Raw genomic sequence first — 21,850 nt, forward strand, 5'->3', positions numbered from 1 at the left:
TGTTGTAAGGTGTGCTTGAACCAAGTGTCCCCACCACAAACAAATGCCACAGTTTAGGATAACAATAGATACAACACGATGGAATAACTCAGCGGGTCAGGCAGCAACTCTGGAGAAAAAGGATAGGTGATGGGTCAGGATCCTTCTTCAGACTGAAAGTAGGTGGGGGGGTGGGGGTGGGGGTGGGGGTGGGGAGAGAGCTGGAGGCGAGAAAAGACCAGGCCAAATCAGGGAAGGAAAGACCACGACATATCAGGGTGAGAAAAAACCAGGACAACTCAGGGCGAGAAAAGACCATTGGAATGTGTGTTTAAAAACTCATTATCTATTTGATTAAGGGTTGTGTGAAAATGATGCATTTAAATAAAACTGATGATATCACCTGCCCATTCCTCAAGCCTGTTTAAATTCTGCTGCAAATTATCAATTTTCTTTGTGGTTCACAATATCGACAGCTTTTGAGTCAATCACAAATTCAGCAAGTGTGGATTGACCTCTCAGGTCTAGATCTTTAATCTAGATCAAAAGCAATGGCCCAAAGTCCAATTGCCACTATTCATCTCCAGTTTGAGAAACAACCATTCACCAAAACCCTCTGGGAAGGGACCCAAATCCTTTAGCATTTCCAGTGTCTAGACAGGTAACTTCATTCTGGTCACCACATCAACCCCAGTGAGAGCAAGGGCTAGGTACCGTACAAACATTTTGGAGGGTTTAATAGACCGGATGCAATGAAGAATCTAGAACTAGGAACCACGGTATCAGAATAAAAGATAGACTGTTTAGGACCATGAGGAGAGCTTTCTTCACTCAGATGGTAGTGAACCTTTTGAATTCTCCACTATGGAGGGATGTGGATGTCAGAAACATAGAAAATAGGTGCAGGAAGAGGCCATTCAGCCCTTCGAGCCAGCACTGCCATTCATTGTGATCATGGGTGATCATCCACAATCAGTAACCTGTAGCCAACTTCTCCCCATATCCCCTGATTCCACCAGCCATGTTCAGTCATAGAGTCCTTTTAACTTGGAGTTTGCTGGATTTCTGAATATTAAGGGATTCAAAAGACTGTGCAGGAAAAACTGTGAATAACTTGGAAAGCCAAATGGCCTAATTCTGTTGGTTTCTTATGTTGTTGCAATTTTGCTAGAATAAAGGATGACCCTTCAGACCCTTCCACTGGTGTGGAGCAAGGCTGTGTGCTTGGCCCCACACTGTTGAGTATGGTGTTCTCTGCAATGCTGCCTGATGTCTACCGTGATAAAGAAGATGGAATTGGCCTTAGATACAAGAATGACAGTGTTTTTCTTGAGAATGATTGATAAACAATATTTTCTGAGGATAAAAGAAACTGCTGGAGGAACTCAGCGGGTCTGGCATCATCTGTAAATGGTAATGAACCGATGTTTTGGGGGAGGGACTCCTAATCAAGACTGGAATAGGAGGAAGATAACCGATAGAAAAAGGTTAGGGGAGGGTGTGGGCAAGAGCTGGCAATGATAGATGCCAGGTCTGAAAAATGGTCCTGACACGAAACATCACCTATCCACGTTCTTTTGGGATGCTGCTTGACCCATACCTCCAATTACTCCAACATTCTGAGTCTTTCCTTTGTAACCAGCATCTACAGTTCCTTGTTTCCATAAAAGATGCTCCACCAACTGTGCCGCTGTGCTGTCCATGACGAGTTGCATCATGGCTTGGTACGGTAATTCTGACACAAATGTAAGAGAGTGATGGGCGATATTCTCTGTAATTTATTACGTTTGATTCTTTACTTTACTTCTGATAAACGTTACTTCTGATAAACATGTCATGGACTGGAAACCATTTACTCTACCTCCAAGGAGGTGTCTTTTTTGCTTCAGATGCAGCCTCTGGGCTGCGCTACTGCTTTAAAGACCTGCAGTGCCTATACTTGGTCGCGAGGTGGCTCTGCAGAGGGTGGGCGGGAAAGCGGCGGCGGTGCCAGGCGGACGGGTCTCCTCACTGAAGGGACCGCCCGGGGGCTGCAGTAGTGGAGAAGCTGCCAGTTCTAAAGATGCAGAGGGACCTGGGCAGCTTCCCGCTACCACCCGCTCTGAGATCCAAGCTCATTGCCTGCGGCTTCCAGAGCGCTGAGGACGTGACCGCGGTGAGAGCCAGCGAGCTGAGCAAAGGTACAGGCCGCGAGCTACCGTAACTGGCCGAGGGCAGGGGCACTCTACCGTAACCCCAGAAGGCAGGGACACTCTACCGTAACCCGCCGAGTGCAGAGACATTTTCCCGTAACCCGCCGAGGGCAGGGACACTCTACCGTAACCCGCCGAGGGCAGGGGCACCCTACGGTAACCCGCCGAGGGCAGGGACACTCTACTGTAACCCGCCAAGGGCAGGGACACTCTACCGTAACCCGCCGAGGGCAGAGACACTCTACCGTAACCCCCGGGGCACTCTACCGTAACCCGCCGAGGGCAGGGACACTCTACCGTAACCCGCCGAGGGCAGGGACACTACCGTAACTAACCGAGGGCAGGGACACTCTACCGTAACCCGCCGAGGGCAGGGGCACCCTACCGTAACCCGCCGAGGGCAGGGACACTCTACCGTAATCCGCCAAGGGCAGGGACACTCTACCGTAACCCGCCGAGGGCAGAGACACTCTACCGTAACCCCCGGGGCACTCTACCGTAACCCGCCGAGGGCAGGGACACTACCGTAACTAACCGAGGGCAGGGGCACTCTACCGTAACTAACCGAGGACGGAGGCGCGCTACCGTTACCCACCGAGTTCAGGCTGATGAAGGGTCTCGACCCGAAACGTCTCCTATTCCTTTTCTCCAGAGATGCTGCCTGACCCGCTGAATCACTCCAGCACATTGTGCCTTATTTGGCAAAGTAGCATCTACAGCTCCCGTAAGCGGCCAAGGGCAGGGTTTACTATCTGAGTGGTTTATTGTTGCATTTCAGGGGACATTAAGTGGGTTCGGAGTGTACAAACCATGCAGGGTAAAGATGATCCATTACATTTTCTCAATAGATCAGATGAGATTTGATAGTTTTATGGTCACCATTACACAGACTACTTTTTTATTCCAAGTTTATTCAAAAATTCCCTCGCTACCAAATGGTGTGATTCGAACCCTTGTCTCCAAATCATTGCTCCAAGGTTCTGGATTACTAGTCCTAAAAAGATTGACAGTTCCAACTTTTTTTCCCCAAGTGAAAATGTCAAAGACTAGAGTGCTCAGCTTTAAGGTGAGGTGGGCAAAGGTTTAAGGAGATGTGAAGGATACATTTTTGAAGTGGGGTGATGGTGGAGGCAAATGTCATAGTGATGTTTAAGATGCTTTTGGGTACACACATTAAAATACAAAGTATGGAGGGATAAGTATCGCGTGTAGGCAAAGGAGATTAATTAAATTTAGCATCATGTTCGCACAGACTTTGTGTGTTGAAGGGCCTGTTCCTGTGCTGTACTGTTCATTGTACATTGAATGGCGGTGCTGGCTCGAAGGGCTGAATGGCCTACTCCTGCGCCTATTGTCTATTGTTCTGCAGTTCCTTCCTGTTAGAAACATAGAAAATAGGTGCAGGAGTAGGCCATTTGGCCCTTCGAGCCAGCACCGCCATTCAATATTATCATGGTTGATCATCAAAAATCAGTAGCCCCTTCTGGCTTTTTCCCCATATCCCTTGACCCCTTTAGCCCGAAGAGCTAAATCTAACTCTCTCTTGAAAACATCCAGTGAATTGGCCTCCATTGCTTTCTGTGGCAGAGAATTCCACAGATTCATAACTCTGTGGGTGAAAAGGTTTTTCCTCATTTCAGTCCTAAATGGCCTACCCCCTATTCTTAAACTGTGACCCCTGGTTCTGGACTCCCTCAACATCGGGAACATTTTTCCTGCATCTACCCTGTCCAATCCTCTAAAAATGTTGTATGTTTCTATCAGATCCCCTTTCATCATATGTCTGCCCCGCCATCCCGGGAATTAACCTGGTGAAACTACGCTGCACTCACTCAATAGCAATAATGTCCTTCCTCAAATTAGGAGACCAAAATTGCACACAATACTCCAGGTGTGGTCTCACCAGGGCCCTGTACAACTGCAGTAGTACCTCCTTGCTCCTAAACTCAAATCCTCTTGCAATTAAGGCCAACATACCATTGACTTTCTTCACTGCCTGCTGTACCTGCATGTTTACTTTCAGTGACTGATGTACAGGCACACCCAGGTCTCGTTGCACCTCCCCTTCTCCTAATCTGACCATTCAGATAATAATCTGCCTTCCTATTCTTGCCACCAAAGTGGATAACCTTACATTTATCCACATTATACTGCATCTGCCATGCTTCTGCCCACTCATCCAACCTATCCAAGTCACCCTGCAGCCTCATAGCATCCTCCTCGCAGCTCACACTTCTATGTGCTATGTCTGACACAGCAGCATCAAAGCATTTTTTATTTCCTCCTGATGATTGTTCACCAGACTGGTTGAGCAGGAGAGGGAAGTGTTTCCTATTTTGTCAGAGCTGTTAATCCCTGATCCGTCTTGTCACTTTTTAGAGGTGGGCATCTCTAAAGAGGAGGCCTTGGAAGTCCTACAGATTGTGAGATGTAGGAGCTCCGGAGAGGAATCCCAGCAGAGTGATGGGTTGCCATCATTTCGGAAATGCACAGCCCTGGAACTGCTGGAGGAAGAGCATGCTCAAGGCTCCATAATCACCTTCAGCTCAGCTCTGGATGAAGTTCTAGGGGGAGGGGTGCCAGTTGCCAAGATTATGGAGATTTGTGGCGCTCCTGGTGTTGGTAAAACACAGCTAAGGTATGAACCTTCGCCTTGTCTATGACGCTCAGCCTACAACCTGATGTGAAAAAGTTGCCCCTTGGATTCCTATTAAATCTTTCCCCTCTCCTATATCCTCTGGTTCCTGATTCCCCTACTTTGGGTAAAGGATTCTGTGCATTCACGCTATCTATTCCTCTCTTGGTTTTATATACCTTTATCAGATCACCCCTCAGTATAAAATCCTAGCCTGCCCAACCTCTCCCTATACCACAGGGCATCAAATCCTGGCAAAATCCTCGTAAATTTTTGCACTCTTTCCAGTTTATCAATATCCTTCCTACATGAAGGTGAAAAAAAAAGTGAACATAATACTTCAAACGAACCAGCATCTGCAGTTCCTTCCTACAAAATACTCGAAATGTGGCCTCACCAAAATCTTGTACAACTGTAACATAATATCCCAACCTGATTGATGAAGGCCAATGTGCAAAAAGCCTTCTTGACAATCCAGTCTACCTGTAACGCCATTTTCAGGGAGTAATGTAAATGGTTTAGATATCTACACAGATATATAATTCAAGAGAGTGAGGTGGAGTGCAGTCACTATTACTGAGAAGAAGGTGCTTGGGAAGTTGAAAGTGCTGAAGGTCAAGTCACATGCACCAGATGGACTACACCCTAGTAGAGGTAGCTGTAGAAATTGTGGACTCATTTGTAGTCAGGCACATGAAAGTTGCCTGGTTGAGGTTCAGAAGAACGTTGTGCTATTTAAAGCATTGGCAAACCGATGGTGGGTTAAAAAAGTGGAGAATCTGGTTTGCTAATCCGTACTTTTAAAAACAAATGTTGCCCTGTTATATAGGCTGTTGTGTTGATCCAGAGCTCACTGGGAGCCACTCTATACAAGGACCAACTCAATGGCAGAGACTGGCAGGGGGCAGAGTCAGGGCGGAATGTGTAAGAAGGAACTGCAGATGCTGGTTTAAACCGAAGATAGACACAAAGAACTGGAGTAACTCAGCAGGACAGGCAGCATCTCTGGAGAGAAGGAATGGGTGACGTTTCGGGTCGAGACCCTTCTTCAGATTCTGAATTCCTTCTCTCCAGAGATGCTGCCTGTCCCGCTGAGTTACTCCAGCATTTTGTGTCTACCTTTGATTTAAACTAGCATCTACAGTTGTTTCCTAGAGCTGCTGGGACTGGTGGAGGTCCAGGCCCAAAGCTGCTGAGACAGCCAAGGTGCCAGGCAGTTACTCCAGCATTTTGTGTCTATCTTCAAATCAAGAATTTGTCTATCTCTGCTTAAAAATATCTACTGACTTGGCCTCCACAGCCCTCTGTGGCAATGAGTTCCACAGATTAACTACCCTCTGACTAAAGATGTTCCTCCTCACCTCTTTTTAAAAGAGCGCCCTTTAATTCTGAGGAAATTACCCCTTGTCCTAGACTCTCCCACCAGAGGAAACATCCTTTCCACATCCACTCTAGCTATGCCTTTCATTATGCCGGTGTAGTCCATCTGGTGCATGTGACTTGACCTTCAGCACTTTCAACTCATAAGTTTCAATAAGGTGCCCCCTCAACCTTCTAAACTCCAGCGAGTAGAAGCCCAGTGCTGTCAAATGCTCATCATATGCTCACCCACTCATTCCTGGAATCATTCTTGTAAACCTCCTCTGGCCCCTCTCCAGAGCCAGCACATCATTTCCTCAGATATGGGGCCCAAATTTGCTCGCAGTACTCCAAATGCGGCCTGACCAGCGCCTTTTAGAGCCTCAACATTACATCTCTGTTTTTGTATTCCAGTCCTCTTGATATAAATGCTAGCATTGAATTTGCCTTCCTTGCTACCGATTCGACTTTCAAATGAACTTTTTGGGAGTCCTGCCCAGCATTCCCAAGTCCCTTTGCCCCTCCGATTTCTGGATTCTCTTTCCATTTAGAAAATAATCTACGCCTTTATTCTTATTACCAAAATGCATGACTCAGCACATTGCTATACTGAATTTCATCTGCCACCTCTCTGCCACTCTCCTAACCTGTCCAAGTTCTCCTGCAGAGTCCTTGCTTCCTCTACACTGCCTACCCCTCCACCTATCTTAGCATCATCTGCAAACTTGGTCCCAAAGCCTTCAATCCCCTGAGTTCCTCCAACGGTTTGTTTCTTTTACTCAAGAATGCAGCATCTGTAATCTACTGTGTCACCTGCGTATCTGTGATTGCTTGGTTTACTGAGACCCTCTCTCTGTTTTGTTCTACTTTGCACAGTATCCAACTAGTTGTGGACGCACAGATCCCTGAGTGCTTCGGTGGTCTTGGTGGGGAATCCGTGTACATCGACACCGAAGGCAGCTTTGTTGTGGAGCGGGTGGCAGAGGTTGCTCAAGCTGCTGTCCACCACTGTCACCTCATTGCCGAGTCTGGTCAAGACGAAGGTATGCTGCTCAGCTGAGCTCAGCAATCTGGTAGAGCAAAGGGGGTGGGGATGGGGCAGTAGGAGTTCCCTCGTCCTTTGAGGTGGGCTATTAATGTTGGCGTGGTGTAGACTTTGTCGGACGTCCTGCTGAGCTGTACTATGGCAGGAAGCTCGTACATTTCCAAACCAGAATCACATTCCAGCCACTTGAGCAGAAATATGAGGTGGACAATTCCCGGCACAGTACCGTGGGAGTGCTGCATTGCCAACACCATCGTGTAATGTTAAACAAGTGTAGTTCTGTCCCTCGAGTCCATATTAAAGATCCCAGAGCACCATTCCAAGAGGAAGAGTATTTTCAGAATGCCCCTCGCACATCTTATCATCTCAAAGCTACATGAGAGCTTTTCCTGTGCACTGTGAATGAACTTTAAAATAAAGTCAAATATGGGCATTAAGCCTATACTGAGGATTCATAAGATCAGAAGTGAAATAGAATTAGGCCATTCGGCCCATTAAGGCTACTCTGCCATTCAATCGTGGCTGATCTATCTCTCTCTCCTAACCCCATTCTCCTGCATAGGAGACTTTATTGCTTTCCATCACAGTGAGGAATGTGGAGGTGCCGCTGTGATGGATATTTATGTTAAATTTTTATGTGGTTGCGTGTTTTATTGCCTTTTTGGTATGACTGTATGGCAAATCAGATTCCTCGTATGATTTACATATTTGTTTTGTTTTCATACTTGGCTAGTAAAATCAATTACAATTCTCCCCATAACCTCTGACACCTGTACTAATCAAAAATCTATCTACCTCTGCCTTAAAAATATCCTCTGACTTGGCCTCCACAGCCTTCTGTGGCAAATAATTCCACAGATTCACCACCCTCTGACTTAAGAAATTTCTCCTCATCTCCTTCCTAAAAGAATATCCTTTAATTCTGAGGTTTTGACCTCTAGTCCTTGACTCCCACTAGTGGAAACTTCCTCTCCATATCCACTCTATCCAAGCCTTTCACTATACTGTATGTTTCAATGAGGTCCCCCCTCATTCTTCTAAACTCCAGCGAGTACAGGCCCAGTGACGACAAACACTCATCATAGGTTAACCCACTCATTCCTGGGATAATCCTTGTAAACCTCCTCTACCCTCTCCAGAGCCAGCGCATCCTTCCTCAGATATGGTGCCCAAAATAGCTCACAATATTCCAAATGTGGCCTTGCCAGCGCCATATAGAGCCTCAACATTTAATCCCTGCTTTTGTATAGAAGCTCTCTCGAAATAATTGCTAACATTGCATTTGCCTTCTTTACTACTGATTCGACTTGCAGATTAACTTTTTGGGAATCCTGCACCAGCGCTCCCAAGTCCCTTTGCGCCTCCAATTTCTGGATTCTCCCCCCATTTAGAAAATAGTCTGCGCCTTTATTCCTGCTACCAAAATGCATGACTCCACACTTTGCTACACTATATTCCATCTGCCACTTCTCTGCCCACACTCCCAACCTGTCCAAGTCCTTCTGCAGAGTCCCTGCTTTCTCTACACTACCTGCCCTTCCACGTTTTGTCGTATCACCTGCAATCTTGGCCACAAAGCCTCCAAATCCCCTCGTCAAAGATTTTAATTTGCACTTAGCAGTGACAGGGTGAGGTTTGCCATGAACAAGTAAAGGTCAATAACTGAAAGGTAGAGGTTTGAAGTGCAGTAAAACTGAAAATCTAGCACCCTTGGACTTTAGTGCTAAACTAACAGACTTTCTGAATCATTGGATATTCCTCCTATTAATATAGGTGAATAGATCAGGTAGACAGTCAGAAAAGTTAGACAGCGTGGAAATGTCAAAGACTAGAGGGTGTAGCTTTAATGTGAGACGGCCAAAGTTTAAGAGATGTGCGGGGCAGGTTTTTTACTCGGAGGGTGTTGAGTGCCTGGAACATGCTACCTGGGGTGGTGGTGGTGAGGCAGATACTGAGTTTCTCCAGCACTTTGTGCTTTGCTCAAGATTCCAGCATCTGCAGTTCATTGTGTGTCTATATCCTATCATCAGTTTATTGACGGATCAGTGTCTGAGATTGGGAAATTGGCACCACAGAGCAGAGAAACAAGACTGCTGATTGCCCATCTGTGATGAGAGTGGGCAAGGAATTTTATTTTGATACAGTGAGTTGTTTTAATATGGAATGTGCTTCCTTAAACTGCATGGAAACAATTTATATGGCAAATGTCAAAAGAAATTAAATTCTAGCAAAATAAAAATTTGCAGTGCTGTGGCGATAGAGAAGTGGGACTAAGGGGACAGCACAAATGGCCAGCACAGGTCTGAATGGGTTTTCTTCTGGCACTGAATTACTTTATTACAAACTTTGGTTTTCTAAATTGCCTTTTGCAAACACAGTATGTCCCTTAGCACTTCATAGCTGCTTAAGTCCGATAACAGCTAAGAAAGAAGCATTCATGCTCTTGAGGTCACAAAGCCAGGAGCTCTTGAATCCCAAATTTAAAATTGCTGATTGCAATATTGGGGGACAGTCCAGTTTTGGTTCGCTCCTGATAGTGAGCCCTGCTCACTGGGGAATTGGATAAAGGGAGGAGAATGCTGGAGCACAGGGCACAGGTCCTCAGCAGTCACAATAGACAATAGGTGCAGGAGGAGGCCATTTGGCCCTTCGAGCCAGCACCGCCATTCAATGTGATCATAGCTGATCATTCTCAAACAGTACCCCGTTCCTGCCTTCTCCCTATACCCCCTGACTCCGCTATCCTTAAGAGCTCTATCTAGCTCTATCTAGCTCCCACTTTCCTGCCCCACCCCTCCGATGGACATGGCTCTACATCATCAGTGCCTCCATAACACTGATCTCTCCATCCGGAGGATGCTGTGGAGAATCATGAGAATCACAACAGATGTTAACGGGTTGCAGATTCCAGCTTTGTATTTCCTTTGAGTTTAGAAGATTAAAAACACACCAGGCCCCTACTCCCTCATCTTTACCATGGATGTCCAGTCACTCTACACCTCCATCCCCCACCAGGAGGGTCTTGAAGCCGTTTCTTCCTCGACTGTAGAACCAGCCAATCTCCATCTACCAACACTCTCCTCTGCCTAGCAGAGCCGGTTCTTACCCTCAACAACTTCTCCTTTGACTCCTCCCACTTCCTCCAAATCAGAGGCGTAGCTGTGGGCACTCGCATGGGCCCTAGCTATGCCTGCCTCTTTGTCAGCTACGTCGAAACAATCCCTGTTCCAGGCGTACACTGGCCCCATCCCCAAACTCTACCTCCGCTACATTGACGACTGCATTGGTGCTACCTCTTGTACCCATGCAGAACTCACTGACTTCATAAATTTCACCACTAATTTCCATCCTGCTCTTAAATATACTTGGACCATCTCCGACATCTCCCTCTCGTTCCTGGATCTCACCATCTCTATCACAGGAGACAGACTAGTGACCAACATCTACTACAAACCTATTGACTCCCACAGCTATCTTGACTACACTTCTTCCCACCCTGTCTCCTGTAAAAAACTCTATCCCCCTACTCCCAATTCCTCCGTCTACACTGCATCTGCTTCCAGGGTGAGGTGTTTCATACTAGGGCATCAGAGATGTCCTCATTCTTTAGGAAACGGGGGTTTCCCTCTTCCATTATAGATGAGGCTCTCACGAGGGCCTCCTCTATATCCCGCAGTCCACTCTTGCTCCCCCTCCCCCCATTCATAACAAGGATAGAGTCCCCCTTGTTCTCACCTTCCACCCCATCAGCCAGTGTATACAACAAATTATCCTCCAACATTTCCGTCACCTCCAACGGGATCCCACTACTGGTCACATCTTCCCATCTCCTCACCTTTCTGCTTTCCGCAGAGACCGTTCCCTCCGTAACTCCCTGGTTCACCTGTCCCTTCCCACCCAAACCACCCCCTCCCCAGGTACTTTCCCCTGCAACCGCAGGAGATAATAATAATAATATATTAACCAACCTGATCTCCCAGTGGCTCCCAGGTCAACTCCCCCTCCCACTCCCAGTCTGACCTTTCTGTCATGGGCCTCGTCCATTGTCATTGTGAGGCCCACCGCAATATGGAGGAACAGCATCTCATATTTCGCTTGGGCAGCTTACACCCCAGCGGTATGAACATTGATTTCTCTAACTTCAGATAGTTCCTCTCTCCCTCCCTCCCTTTCCCTCCCTTTCCCTCCCCTTCCCAGTTCTCCCACTGTCTTCCTGTCTCACATTACATCCTATTTGTCCTGCCCCCTCCCCTGACATCAGTCTGAAGAAGGGTCTCGACCCGAAACGTCACCCATTCCTTCTCTCCTGAGATGCTGCCTGACCTGCTGAGTTACTCCAGCATTTTGTGATACCTTAAATAAAATGTTTAGTTGATTAAAAGATTTTGCTAGAGCCATTAAAACTATTTCCTCTGGTAAAGGCTCTGGTAGAGGGAGTCCAGAGGCACTTCCTACCAGTCAGAGGGATATAATCAGGCATGGTCTTGTCCAATGTATTTGTTGGAGCTCTGGGATTTGGGGGGAGATCAAATGTCAATGCAAGAAATGAGACAGATGGCTTCTGCCCTGCAGCCCAGCGAGAGGCAGTAGAAGAGTTCACCGTCTCCAGCATCCTCTCTCGCATCTACTACTTCCGTTGCCATGACTACGTGGAGCTCCTGGCGCAGGCTCATCTGCTAGATGACTTCCTAGCTGAACATCGCAAGGTAAGGCTTGGTCGAGACCTAGACTGTTCCTCCAAGATTCGGCTGGTAGATCATCTCCTTCCCGGAGATGTCCTCTTTGGATCACCGGTCCTTCCGGTGAAGGTCCTTCTGCTCTGCTATTAACCAGAGAATTCCAGGATTTGGACCCAGCAATTGTGAAGCGATGGATATGTTTTTATAAGGAGAGGTTTGACAAATTTGGATTGTTTTCTCTGGAACATTGGAGGTTGAGGGAAGACCTGGTAGAAGTATCTAATATTATTTGAGGCATAGTTGGGTCAGAACCTTTTTTCCAGGGTGGAAATGTCAAAGACTAGAGGGCATACCTTTAAGGTGAGAGGGCTTAAAGATGTCTGGGGAATTTTTTTTTACACAGGAATTGGTGGTGGTTGTTGTGGCAGAAACTTTTATGGATATACAGGGAATGTAGGCAATGCCTCATCAGGCACGACAATGAATTCACATCTGATGATTCGTGCTTTGTATCCACGGATCTCTTCTTTTCTCCTCTTTGGCTCTTTAAGATCTTAATGTGGAGCCATGTAAATTTAAAAGAGTGCATTTTAGTGAATTAGATTGCACAAAGGTCCTTCTGCATCTTACAGGGAAAAGGTGGGTAAACGGGTCAGATCTCTGTTGGACCACAAGATAGCGCATAACTCAAAATTTTCAGCGCAACCACGGGGATGAGAGAGTGTGTACTTTAAGCTTGTCAGAATTCAAGCTCCAGCTTATCAAAGAGGCCAATGTGTGCTCAGTGTGGCCACTGGGGGGAGCAGTGGCTTCAATTTAAAGGAGATGAACGGGGCAAGTTTATTGTACACGGAGGATGGTGAGTGTAACACGCTGCTGGGAAGAAGAAGTGGCATTTAAAATACTTTTGGGTTGGTGTATTGATATGCAAGGAATGGAGGGATATGGGTCATGTGCAGATTGATAAGTGATGGTCTTAGCATCATGTTTGGCACTGACATTGAGGGCCAAAGAGCCTGTCCCTGTGCTGTACTGTTCTATGTTCTAATTTGACACTGTGGCCCCAGGTAAGGGTGGCTACTGGCTCAGGTCCTGAGACTTGCATTTCTTTAACAAAAGAGTTCCTTGGCACGTCACCAAAACACATCAGGAGGTATTAGGTCACTTTGACCTAGCTGTAGGACAAAGTTTTATGTTTAAAGGAGCACCTTCTAAGGAATGAAACAGAAGTTGATGGGAGGGTTAACTAGAGCTCACAGCCCAGCCAGCTGAACACTAAAATGATTAGGATGTACGGGAGAGCAACATTCCGTGGAACTGCAGCAGTTCCAGATTCCCACAATCTTCCTCTTTCCCGTTCTCTGCCCCCTCCCCTCTGCTTAGCAACACATCACCTTGACTTGGGAATACATAACCATTCTTTCTGTGTCACCGAATCAAAATGCTGCATCACCCTGACAACACTGTGAGCAACTTTGCCTAAAGATATTGCAGAAGTCCGGGTCAGAGCCCTGGATGTCCAGCGATGGGAGGCAGAGGGTAGCGGGCGAGGGTTGGTCTGAGTGGGGAAACCTGGGGCCAGTAACCCGGGAGACAGACCAAAGGAGCTTCACGGGGCTGATCCTTGGGCTGAGGGTTGTTCTATCAAGAAAAGCCAGACAGGCTGCATTCAATAGACAATAGGTGCAGGAGGATGCCATTCGGCCCTTCAGCCAGCACCGCCATTCAATGTGATCATGGCTGATTCTATGGAGTTCAGAAAAACGAGGGGTGACCTGATTCAAACATACAAGATCCTAAGTGGGACAAGGAACTGCAGATGTTGGACTCTTATTCAAAACACTATGTGCTGGAGAAACTCGATGGCCAGGCTGCATCTGTGGTGGGCAATAGACAGTTGACATTTTGGGTCAGAAGAAGGGACCTACCCCAAAACGTCACCTCCCCATTCCCACCAAAGATGACCAGCTGAGTTACTCCAGCACTAGGTGTTTTTCTCAAGTTCCTAAATGCGCTTGAGATGGTAAATGTTGAGCTGTTTTCTGTAACGCTACAAAAGCTGTGCTCCCTGCCTGGGGTTGGGCTGAACTCTGTTCCATGTTTTCCCAGGTGCGGTTAGTGGTGATTGACAGTATTGCCTTCCCGTTCCGCCACGACCTGGAGGATCTGTCACTGCGGACGCGGCTGCTGAATGGACTGGTTCAGCAGCTGATCACCAGGGCCAATGACTACAAGGTGGCAGTGAGTAAAACCCAGCATCCCGCTCTCACCCGGGGCTGGAGCGTGGCAACACCCAGGCTGGAACAGCACACAGCTTCAGTTCATTCTGATCTGCTCGACTCTGCTTCACTCCAAGACCTCACCTTGGCTGGCGGGGCGTACTCCATGTGTAGAGAAGGAAGCCATTTGGCCATTGAGCCGATGTTTGCTCTTGGACTAGGCCCACGCCCGGTCCCTGGGGTGATCCCTTACCACAGTGCTGTCCCAGACAAGGCCAGACCTGGTTTCAGTCAGGAAGACCAAGGACTGCAGATGCTGGCATCTGGGATGAAAGATAAATTGCTGGAAGAACACAGTTGGTCAAGCAGCATTTGTGGTGCAAAATAAATAGTTGATGTTTTGATCCTGATACTTTTGTAGACAAAAGGTGCTATTGGGTATACAACGTCAATTGATTTTAGAGTACTGCTGTACACATCACAAACAAAGTACTGATCCTAATGTATAACAGTATAACAGAGCTTTATTTGTCATTCGGTACCGAGGTACCGAACGAAACTACATAGCAGTCATACAAAAAAGAACACAAGACACATAACCCCAACACAAACGTCCATCACAGTGACTCCAAACACCCCCTCACTGTGATGGAGGCAACAAAACTTCCACTCTCTTCCCCACGCCCACGGACAGACAGCTCGTCCCCGACCGACCCGCACAGTCCCCGCAAGGGGATGGAAGTCCCCGCGGCCGAGTCGCACCGGGTGCTGAAACGTCCAAATTATTATCTGATGGGGAAACTGACCTGTAATGAAAGAGTTCATAAGATCTGATGAACCCAATGATTAATGGGCACAGTGGCACAGCTGGTAGAGCTACTGCCTCACAGCACCAGGGACCCAGGTTCAATCCTGACCTTGGTTACTGTCGCTGTGGAGTTTGCACGTTCTCCCTGTGACACGTGAGTTTCCTCCGGGTGCTCCAGTTTCTTCCCACATCCCAAAGACGTTCAAGTTTATTGTGTGTGTGTGTAGGTTAGTGGTAGATACCGAAGGAAATTGATGGAAATGAGGGTAGAATAAAATAATATGGGATTAATGCAGGATTACTGTAACAAGGTGATGGATGGTCAGCAGGAACACTTTGGGCCGAAGGGCCTGCTTCTGTGCTCTATCTCATTTTTGCACACTCTCTCGCTGTGACAGATTTATTCCCCACCTTGTAATAGTGACCATTTTCTCTTTCAGGTGGTGCTGACCAACCAGATGACCACACGATTTGGGGAAACCCAGTCCTCGTTGGTGCCTGCCCTCGGTGAGAGTCCACAGTTTTAGGCTAGCTTTGTATTAAAAGAGGTGTTGCAACTCTCCGGGGCACAGGGTCCAGCTTATTCACCCACATTCCCCACACCGTTCTCTCCCCGCCCCGTCAACACAGTCATGTGTGTATGCAACCTCTTTTCCCTCTGCCCAGCAGTTCTGTCATCCGTAAAACAAGGGCTATTTTGAACCTACCAATCTGAATGTCTTTGGAATGTTGGAAGAGACCCAAACAGTGAGAGAAAGGACAAGGAAACTGCACAGAGATGGTGCTGGAGGTCAGGATTGAACCTGGTCTCCGAAAGTGTATCTATCCTAAAGGTGAAAGAGGCTGGAGAGAGGTTTTTGGGAGGGATTTCTGAGGTTTAGTCCAATGGTAGAGCAGTGGAAATAGGGAATGCATGGGAGATTGAGATATACAGGGCAGGAGGAAGATGCCGAGGGCTTTGACGAGACACTGTGGTGCGAGGTCTGCCTTGCCCTGTGTCCTTTGTAATCTCTGTGTTGGCCATTGACTGGGTAATGTTAACCTTTCTCCCGCAGCAGCCATGTGATTTGCCAATAGTCATGACCCATGACCTTTTGAAAAACAAAGATGGCAGCTCTGCCCCTTCACCCGTGGGCAGCTGACCTCGGGCAGCTCGAGCATCTGAGTGACGTCCACTCTAAGATTAAAGTCCAGCTAGGGTTCTGTTACTGTGCATGGTGATATAACCACTGGTGCACCATAACACAAGCACTGCCAAACCCACGCGTCCACAACTGGTGGACATGGACAACCTGTCTCCTCAACAGTAAACACAGCGGAGTAGACTTGATGGGCCGAATGGCCTAATTCAGTTCCTATCATTTATGACCTTATGACACTCTGCATTAGTAACAGGACTGGACATAAATCTCAGCAACAATTCTTATATATCTATAAGATCAAAGGGGCTAAGTTTAAAGGAGATGTGTGGGGGCAAGTTTTTTTACACAAAGGGTGGTGGGCACCGTTATTGTACTGCCAGGAACGGTGGTGGAGGCAAATATGACAGCGGTATTTAAGAGGCTTTTAGGCACATAGATATGTAGGGAATGGAGAGATGGGGATCACATGCAAACAGAGGAGATTAGTTTACCTTGGCATCATGTTTGACGTGGACATTTAGGGCCAAAGGGCCTTTTCCTGTGCTGTAATGTTCTGTGTTCTAAGTGGTCTTACCAGATTTTAAAAGGCCACGTGTTTAGTACGGTTAAAATGGCTCCACTATATATATGTGTGTGTGGTGTTATTTAATTAATATTAAACTATGGTGTAGCTAGTGACGAATAACATTCATTTATTATTGTCTTCGTACCAGGATTTAAGTTCTTGGACTACTATGTTGATCAAATGTAGTTTATGCAGGGTTAAAGTTACCCAGGTAGTGGTCAACACAGAGATCCCAGAGGATATAGGACAAGGCAGGCCTCACACTGCACTGGATTTATGTTCAAATCCTCCCAGTGTCTGCTTGCCTCATCTTCCCAACCTTGTCTATCCTTGGATCTTAAGTAAATGTTCTATAACTAGTCCAAATATTTTTGGACCAATACTGCACATCAGAAGAACCTAACTCTATTTCTTTTTAACCTAATTTGTCTGCCTTACTGCCTATCATTTCATATGAGGTAAAGGTTTAACCCTATCCCAGCTGTTGGCTTCTCTGTGGAGTATTTGTTGCACCTTGATTTGCAAACATCGCCTAGTTTTCTCTCACACCAAGTAACTGAGAATGCCAGGACTGCTTCTCTGGAGCAACTTTTCCCACCTTCATGCTCAAGAATGGCCACACTTGGTGGACACGCAGATGGTTTTCCCAGCCTAATGTCTTTAGCACAGCGGGAGAGGGATGCTTAATTAGCCTGCTTTACAACTAGTGTGAATGAGTGCTTTGCTTCCCCCCTCAGTTTTCCTCATCCACTTCCCTAATTCATTCCCTTAAATCCTGTGTCAGTATCAATGACAAAATGCCCGCCACCCTCAGGGGCAGAGAATTCCACCAATCCGTAGCCTGGCTGAAGAAATCTTCCCTTCTCTCAGGTCCATAAAACAGAGCTTTATTCTAAGGTAGCGGCCCTCCGTCCCCATACTCTGTGTGCTCAGTCAGGTGGAACCATCCTTGGTCGTTAGTAAAATTCGAAGGGATTCTCCAAAGCTCCAGAGTCTATTGTCCTGGGTTTAGCAGAGATCTGACGCTGCTAAAGATGGCTTCTTGTTTTGATCAGGTGAAAGCTGGGGTCATGCAGCAAACACTCGCTTGATTCTACACTGGGAAGGCAAACTCAGGTAAGAGATGAAACGTGTGTGTTACACATGTGACGGCTGGGTGAGATCATAGTTGCCACAGAGCTTTGTTGCCCCCAGTGGGGAGAGGTGGACCAGCGCTGTGTGAACAGGCACGGCCATTAGTTTAGAGATACAGCATGAAACGGACTCTTCTACCCACTGAGTCCATGCTGGCCATCGATCACCGGTTCATACTGGTTTTATGTTATCCCACTTTCTCATCCACTCCCTACACACTGGAGGCAATTTTACAGAGGCCAATTAACCTACAAACCCACACATCTTTGGGATGTGGGAGGAAACCAAAGCACCCGGAGGAAACCCACACGGTCACGGGGAGAACGTGCAAACTCCACTCGGACTGTACCTAATGTCAGGATTGAACCAGGGTTTCTGATGCAGTGAGGCAGCAGTTGCGCCATTGAGCCTTGTTTTTTGATTAGTTGCATTGAACAAGGACATCATCCATGTGACCATAACAAGATGGGCAAGTTGGGCTTAGTGGCCTTTAAATCCATTGTAGCATCTCAATTTGTTTAACACATCTGGGCATGGTCTTCATCAACAAGGCTGATATTAATCTGCTGTTGTATTTGGTTACTTAATGTATGATTTCCCATTCCAGGAGATTTTCTGCCTTTTTCTCACCTTAAAGGTGAGAGGAGCAAAGTTTAGAGGAGATATGTGGAGAAGTTATTTCTTACACACGTCGGTAGGAGAGATGGTGGTGGAGGCAAATGCAATAGTGGAGTTTACGAGGATATTAGACAGACAGATGGATATGTAGGGAATGGAGGGATATAGATCACATGTGGGCAGTAGAGATTAGCTTAATATCATGTTTGGCACAGACATTGGGCAAAACTGTTCTATGTTCTCCATGTTGTGGTGAAGAGTCACATGTAGGCCCTGACTGGGGAAGGGAGCAAAGTTTCCTTTCTGTGCATATACTAATAATCTCTTTGATTTTCTAAACACTGTCCATCGTTATTACTGATTCCTGTTTTGTACAAATTAAGTTCACAGCTCAAACAATCATTTTGCTGGTTCATTGGTCCAGGAATTTGGCTAATACATTACTCTACTCTACCCTGAAGTTAAATGTGGGACAATGTAGTAAACGCAGAGGTTCTACGGTAAATGTAAAGTTGAATTAAACTGTAAAGTGAAACTGCTTAGTGTGATTTCATGTCAAGTCCAGTTTATAATGAAGGGTAGTTTCCAAGACACTTGCAGACATGAACTGAGCTGTCTTTGCAAAGTCCTTTCAGCTTTTGCTCTCTTTCCTCTCCAGGTTTGCTTCCCTCTATAAATCGCCAACTCAAAAGGAAGCGACAGTACCATACCAGATAACCGTGAGTCATCTGCCAGTATCTCAATTCTACATTTAGTTTTGAGGTTTGCTAGTTCCAAGAAACTGTTCACCCCTTTCATCAGATAATAGTTTTATTAGTTCTAGGGATACAGCATGGAAACAGCCCTTTGGCCTATCGAGTTCATGCTGACCATCGATCACTCATTCACACTAGTTCTACGTTATCCCACTCTCTCATGGAGTAATTTTTAGAGGCCAATTAAACTAAAATTCCATGTCCTTGGGATGTGGGAGGAAACCAGAGCATCTGGCGGAAACTCATGCTGTCAAAACATAATGTGCAAACTACACCCAGGCAGTACTCGAGGTCAGGATTGAACCTGGGTCTCTGGCGCCATGAGGCAGCAGCCTTGCCAGGTACACCACTGTGCCATCTTAATGGATGCTCCCAGTTCGGGAATGGTATGAGGAGAGGTGTGGAGAGAGATTGTTGGGGACAAAATAGGAGGAGGTGCAGTGATGAGAGGTCCCAAGGGCAGGGAAGACAAGAATAAGGTTGTAGAGGGAGAAAAGAAAGATAATGGAAATGTTAAAAGGGAGTGCCTGGGAAGAGGGGGAAAGAGGGATTTAGTTTAGTTTAGAGATACAGTGCGGAAACAGGCCCACGTAGTCCACGTCGACCAACGATCAGCCTCCCTAGAGTGTATTTCTATTCTACACCACTAGGAACAATTTACAGAAGCTAAATAACCTACAAACCTGCGCGAATTTGGAATGTGGGAGGAAACCGGAGCACCCAGGGAAAGTCCACCCGGTCACAGGGAAAACGTCCAAACTCCGTACAGACACTGTAATTGCTTCTCTCCGATCCCTATTTTTTTCATTTTCAGTCACTGGGTTTTCGTGACGTCCAGCCGCCAGAGCCATCTTCAAGTTCTTCTGCCAACCCACGTAAACGCCCACGGACAGATGACCAGGATGGGCGGTGATGTGGCTCATTCCATGCTGCTCCAAGTGGCGTCGTGAGAAACAAGCCCGGCGACCCGGTGTATTGTCATGGATCCATGTGGGTGGTTGGATTTGGATCACTGTTGGGTCCGAATTGGCTGCAGGTTCTGTGAATCAGAATGGACTGGAGAACTGTAAGATTCCCCTTGTAAGGAGGAACTGGCTCTCCCTGCCCATTGCCAGGTTTGCTCTCTTGCCCACTGGACACAGGTGTGTGATGGAAGCTGGATCTCCCTGGTTTCACATGTTCATGGAGTTAGAACCACCTTAGTCCACTTCCTCCATTTTGTCAGTCTTATGTTCCTGAATCAGCACAACCTTTAACGTTTGTTAAAACCCTCCATTTTGCTGAGCTCCTACCATTGTATTGTTCAGGGAGATAATTATTATTTTATCTCTTGTTCTGATGTGTTGCAAGTAAATGCATTTTGTAGTCACCACCCAGGATGGCATTGGTCTGTCACCCACTGCTGCGGCACTTGCCTGCCTGACAGGAGTCTGATAACATTCATATCATATCATATCATATACATACAGCCGGAAACAGGCCTTTTCGGCCCTCCAAGTCCGTGCCGCCCAGTAATTGTGGTTTTATTACTACACCTCTGATCCTGGGACCTGGGTCGTGAGGTCAAATCCTGCCATGATGGTGGTGATGGAATTTCAATTCCTTTAATAAAATAAATATGATTATAAATACAATTAATAGTAGCACAGTGGCACTGCTGGTAGAGCTGCTGCCTCAACCACAGGGACCCTGGATCGATCCTGATCTCTGGTGCTAACTGTGCGGAGTTTGCACGCCCTCCCTGTGACTGTATGGGTTTCTTCCAGGTGCTCTGGTTTCCTGCCACGTTTTAAAATGTGTGGGTTTGTAGGTTAATTGGCCTCTGTAAATTACGCCTAATGTATAGGAAGTGGATGAAAAACTGGGAGAATATAGAATTAGTGCGAACGGGTGATGGTTGGTTGGCGTGGACCAGGAGTCAAATAAAGCACAGGGAGGATGCATCTGCCTGTTACCTTTTGTAACTTCAGAACAATCTGAAGAGGTTTGCAACCATAGCTGCACTTTCGATGGAAACGTACTGCATATGCACAGCAAGCTCCCACGAGCAGCGGTGAGGTGATGTGTTATCTCAGGAAGTTGTATGCCTGTCACACTGGCAAGAGATTTTCACTGGCATGGCATCTTTCACATATGATGTAGAGTGGGGACAGTGTCTTGGCTAATGTCTCATCTGAAAAGTTGACATTGCCCACACTGCCGCACTCACTCAACACTGCACAGGGAACGAACGCCTTGGCTGTGCGCTCAAGCAACGGAAGTGGGACACACCTACGATCTTCTGGGAGCTGAGAGTGAGCTTTCTCTCCGTGCGTGGGTCATGGCCATCACAAAGAGTCAGCTGGTCAAACGGGTGGCATTAAAATCTGATAAACATTGAACCATGGAGACACAAGGAACTGCAGATGCTGGAATCTTGAGTAGAACACAGTGCTGGAGTAATTCAGTGGGTCAGGCAGCATCTCTGAAGAACTTGGATAGGTAATGTTTTGGTTCGAGATTCTTCTTCAGACCAACTTTGCTCTGATTCTGGTCAAAGCAGAGGAGAATGCATGATCTTTGCTTCCAGGGTCTATGTTGGACACTAAGGAAGAGAAAACTGTTTATTGTGAGCCAAAGCCCATTTCAGGTTTTGTCTGGTTGGAACAAATTGAATTTTACAATAAATTGCACTGAAAAGAACAAACCATGACTCACTAGTGCTCTGCTGTCAACCCAAG

The 21,850-nt window shown here is 46.8% G+C and overlaps 2 protein-coding genes across 2 annotated transcripts in view; both read left to right on the forward strand.

The window, feature by feature from the left end:
• The first annotated feature begins 1,887 nt into the window (after positions 1–1,887).
• rad51c (RAD51 paralog C) lies at positions 1,888–20,076 on the forward strand. Its single transcript, XM_078422623.1, has 9 exons — positions 1,888–2,159; positions 4,551–4,809; positions 7,042–7,208; positions 11,783–11,916; positions 13,999–14,130; positions 15,357–15,423; positions 17,679–17,739; positions 19,034–19,094; positions 19,945–20,076. The coding sequence occupies exons 1-9, from the start codon at positions 2,042–2,044 to the stop codon at positions 20,041–20,043; spliced, it is 1,098 nt and encodes a 365-aa protein (XP_078278749.1). The 5' UTR covers positions 1,888–2,041; the 3' UTR covers positions 20,044–20,076.
• The window catches only part of ppm1e (protein phosphatase, Mg2+/Mn2+ dependent, 1E), a 108,123-nt gene continuing 106,315 nt past the window's right edge, over positions 20,043–21,850 (forward strand). The window contains exon 1 of the mRNA XM_078422620.1: positions 20,043–20,272. Within this exon, the coding sequence (XP_078278746.1) occupies positions 20,043–20,272 (230 nt within the window). The remainder of the gene's footprint in view (positions 20,273–21,850) is intronic.

This window comes from Rhinoraja longicauda, chromosome 26 (genome assembly GCF_053455715.1).
Source record: "Rhinoraja longicauda isolate Sanriku21f chromosome 26, sRhiLon1.1, whole genome shotgun sequence".
Classification (NCBI taxonomy): domain Eukaryota; kingdom Metazoa; phylum Chordata; class Chondrichthyes; order Rajiformes; family Arhynchobatidae; genus Rhinoraja; species Rhinoraja longicauda.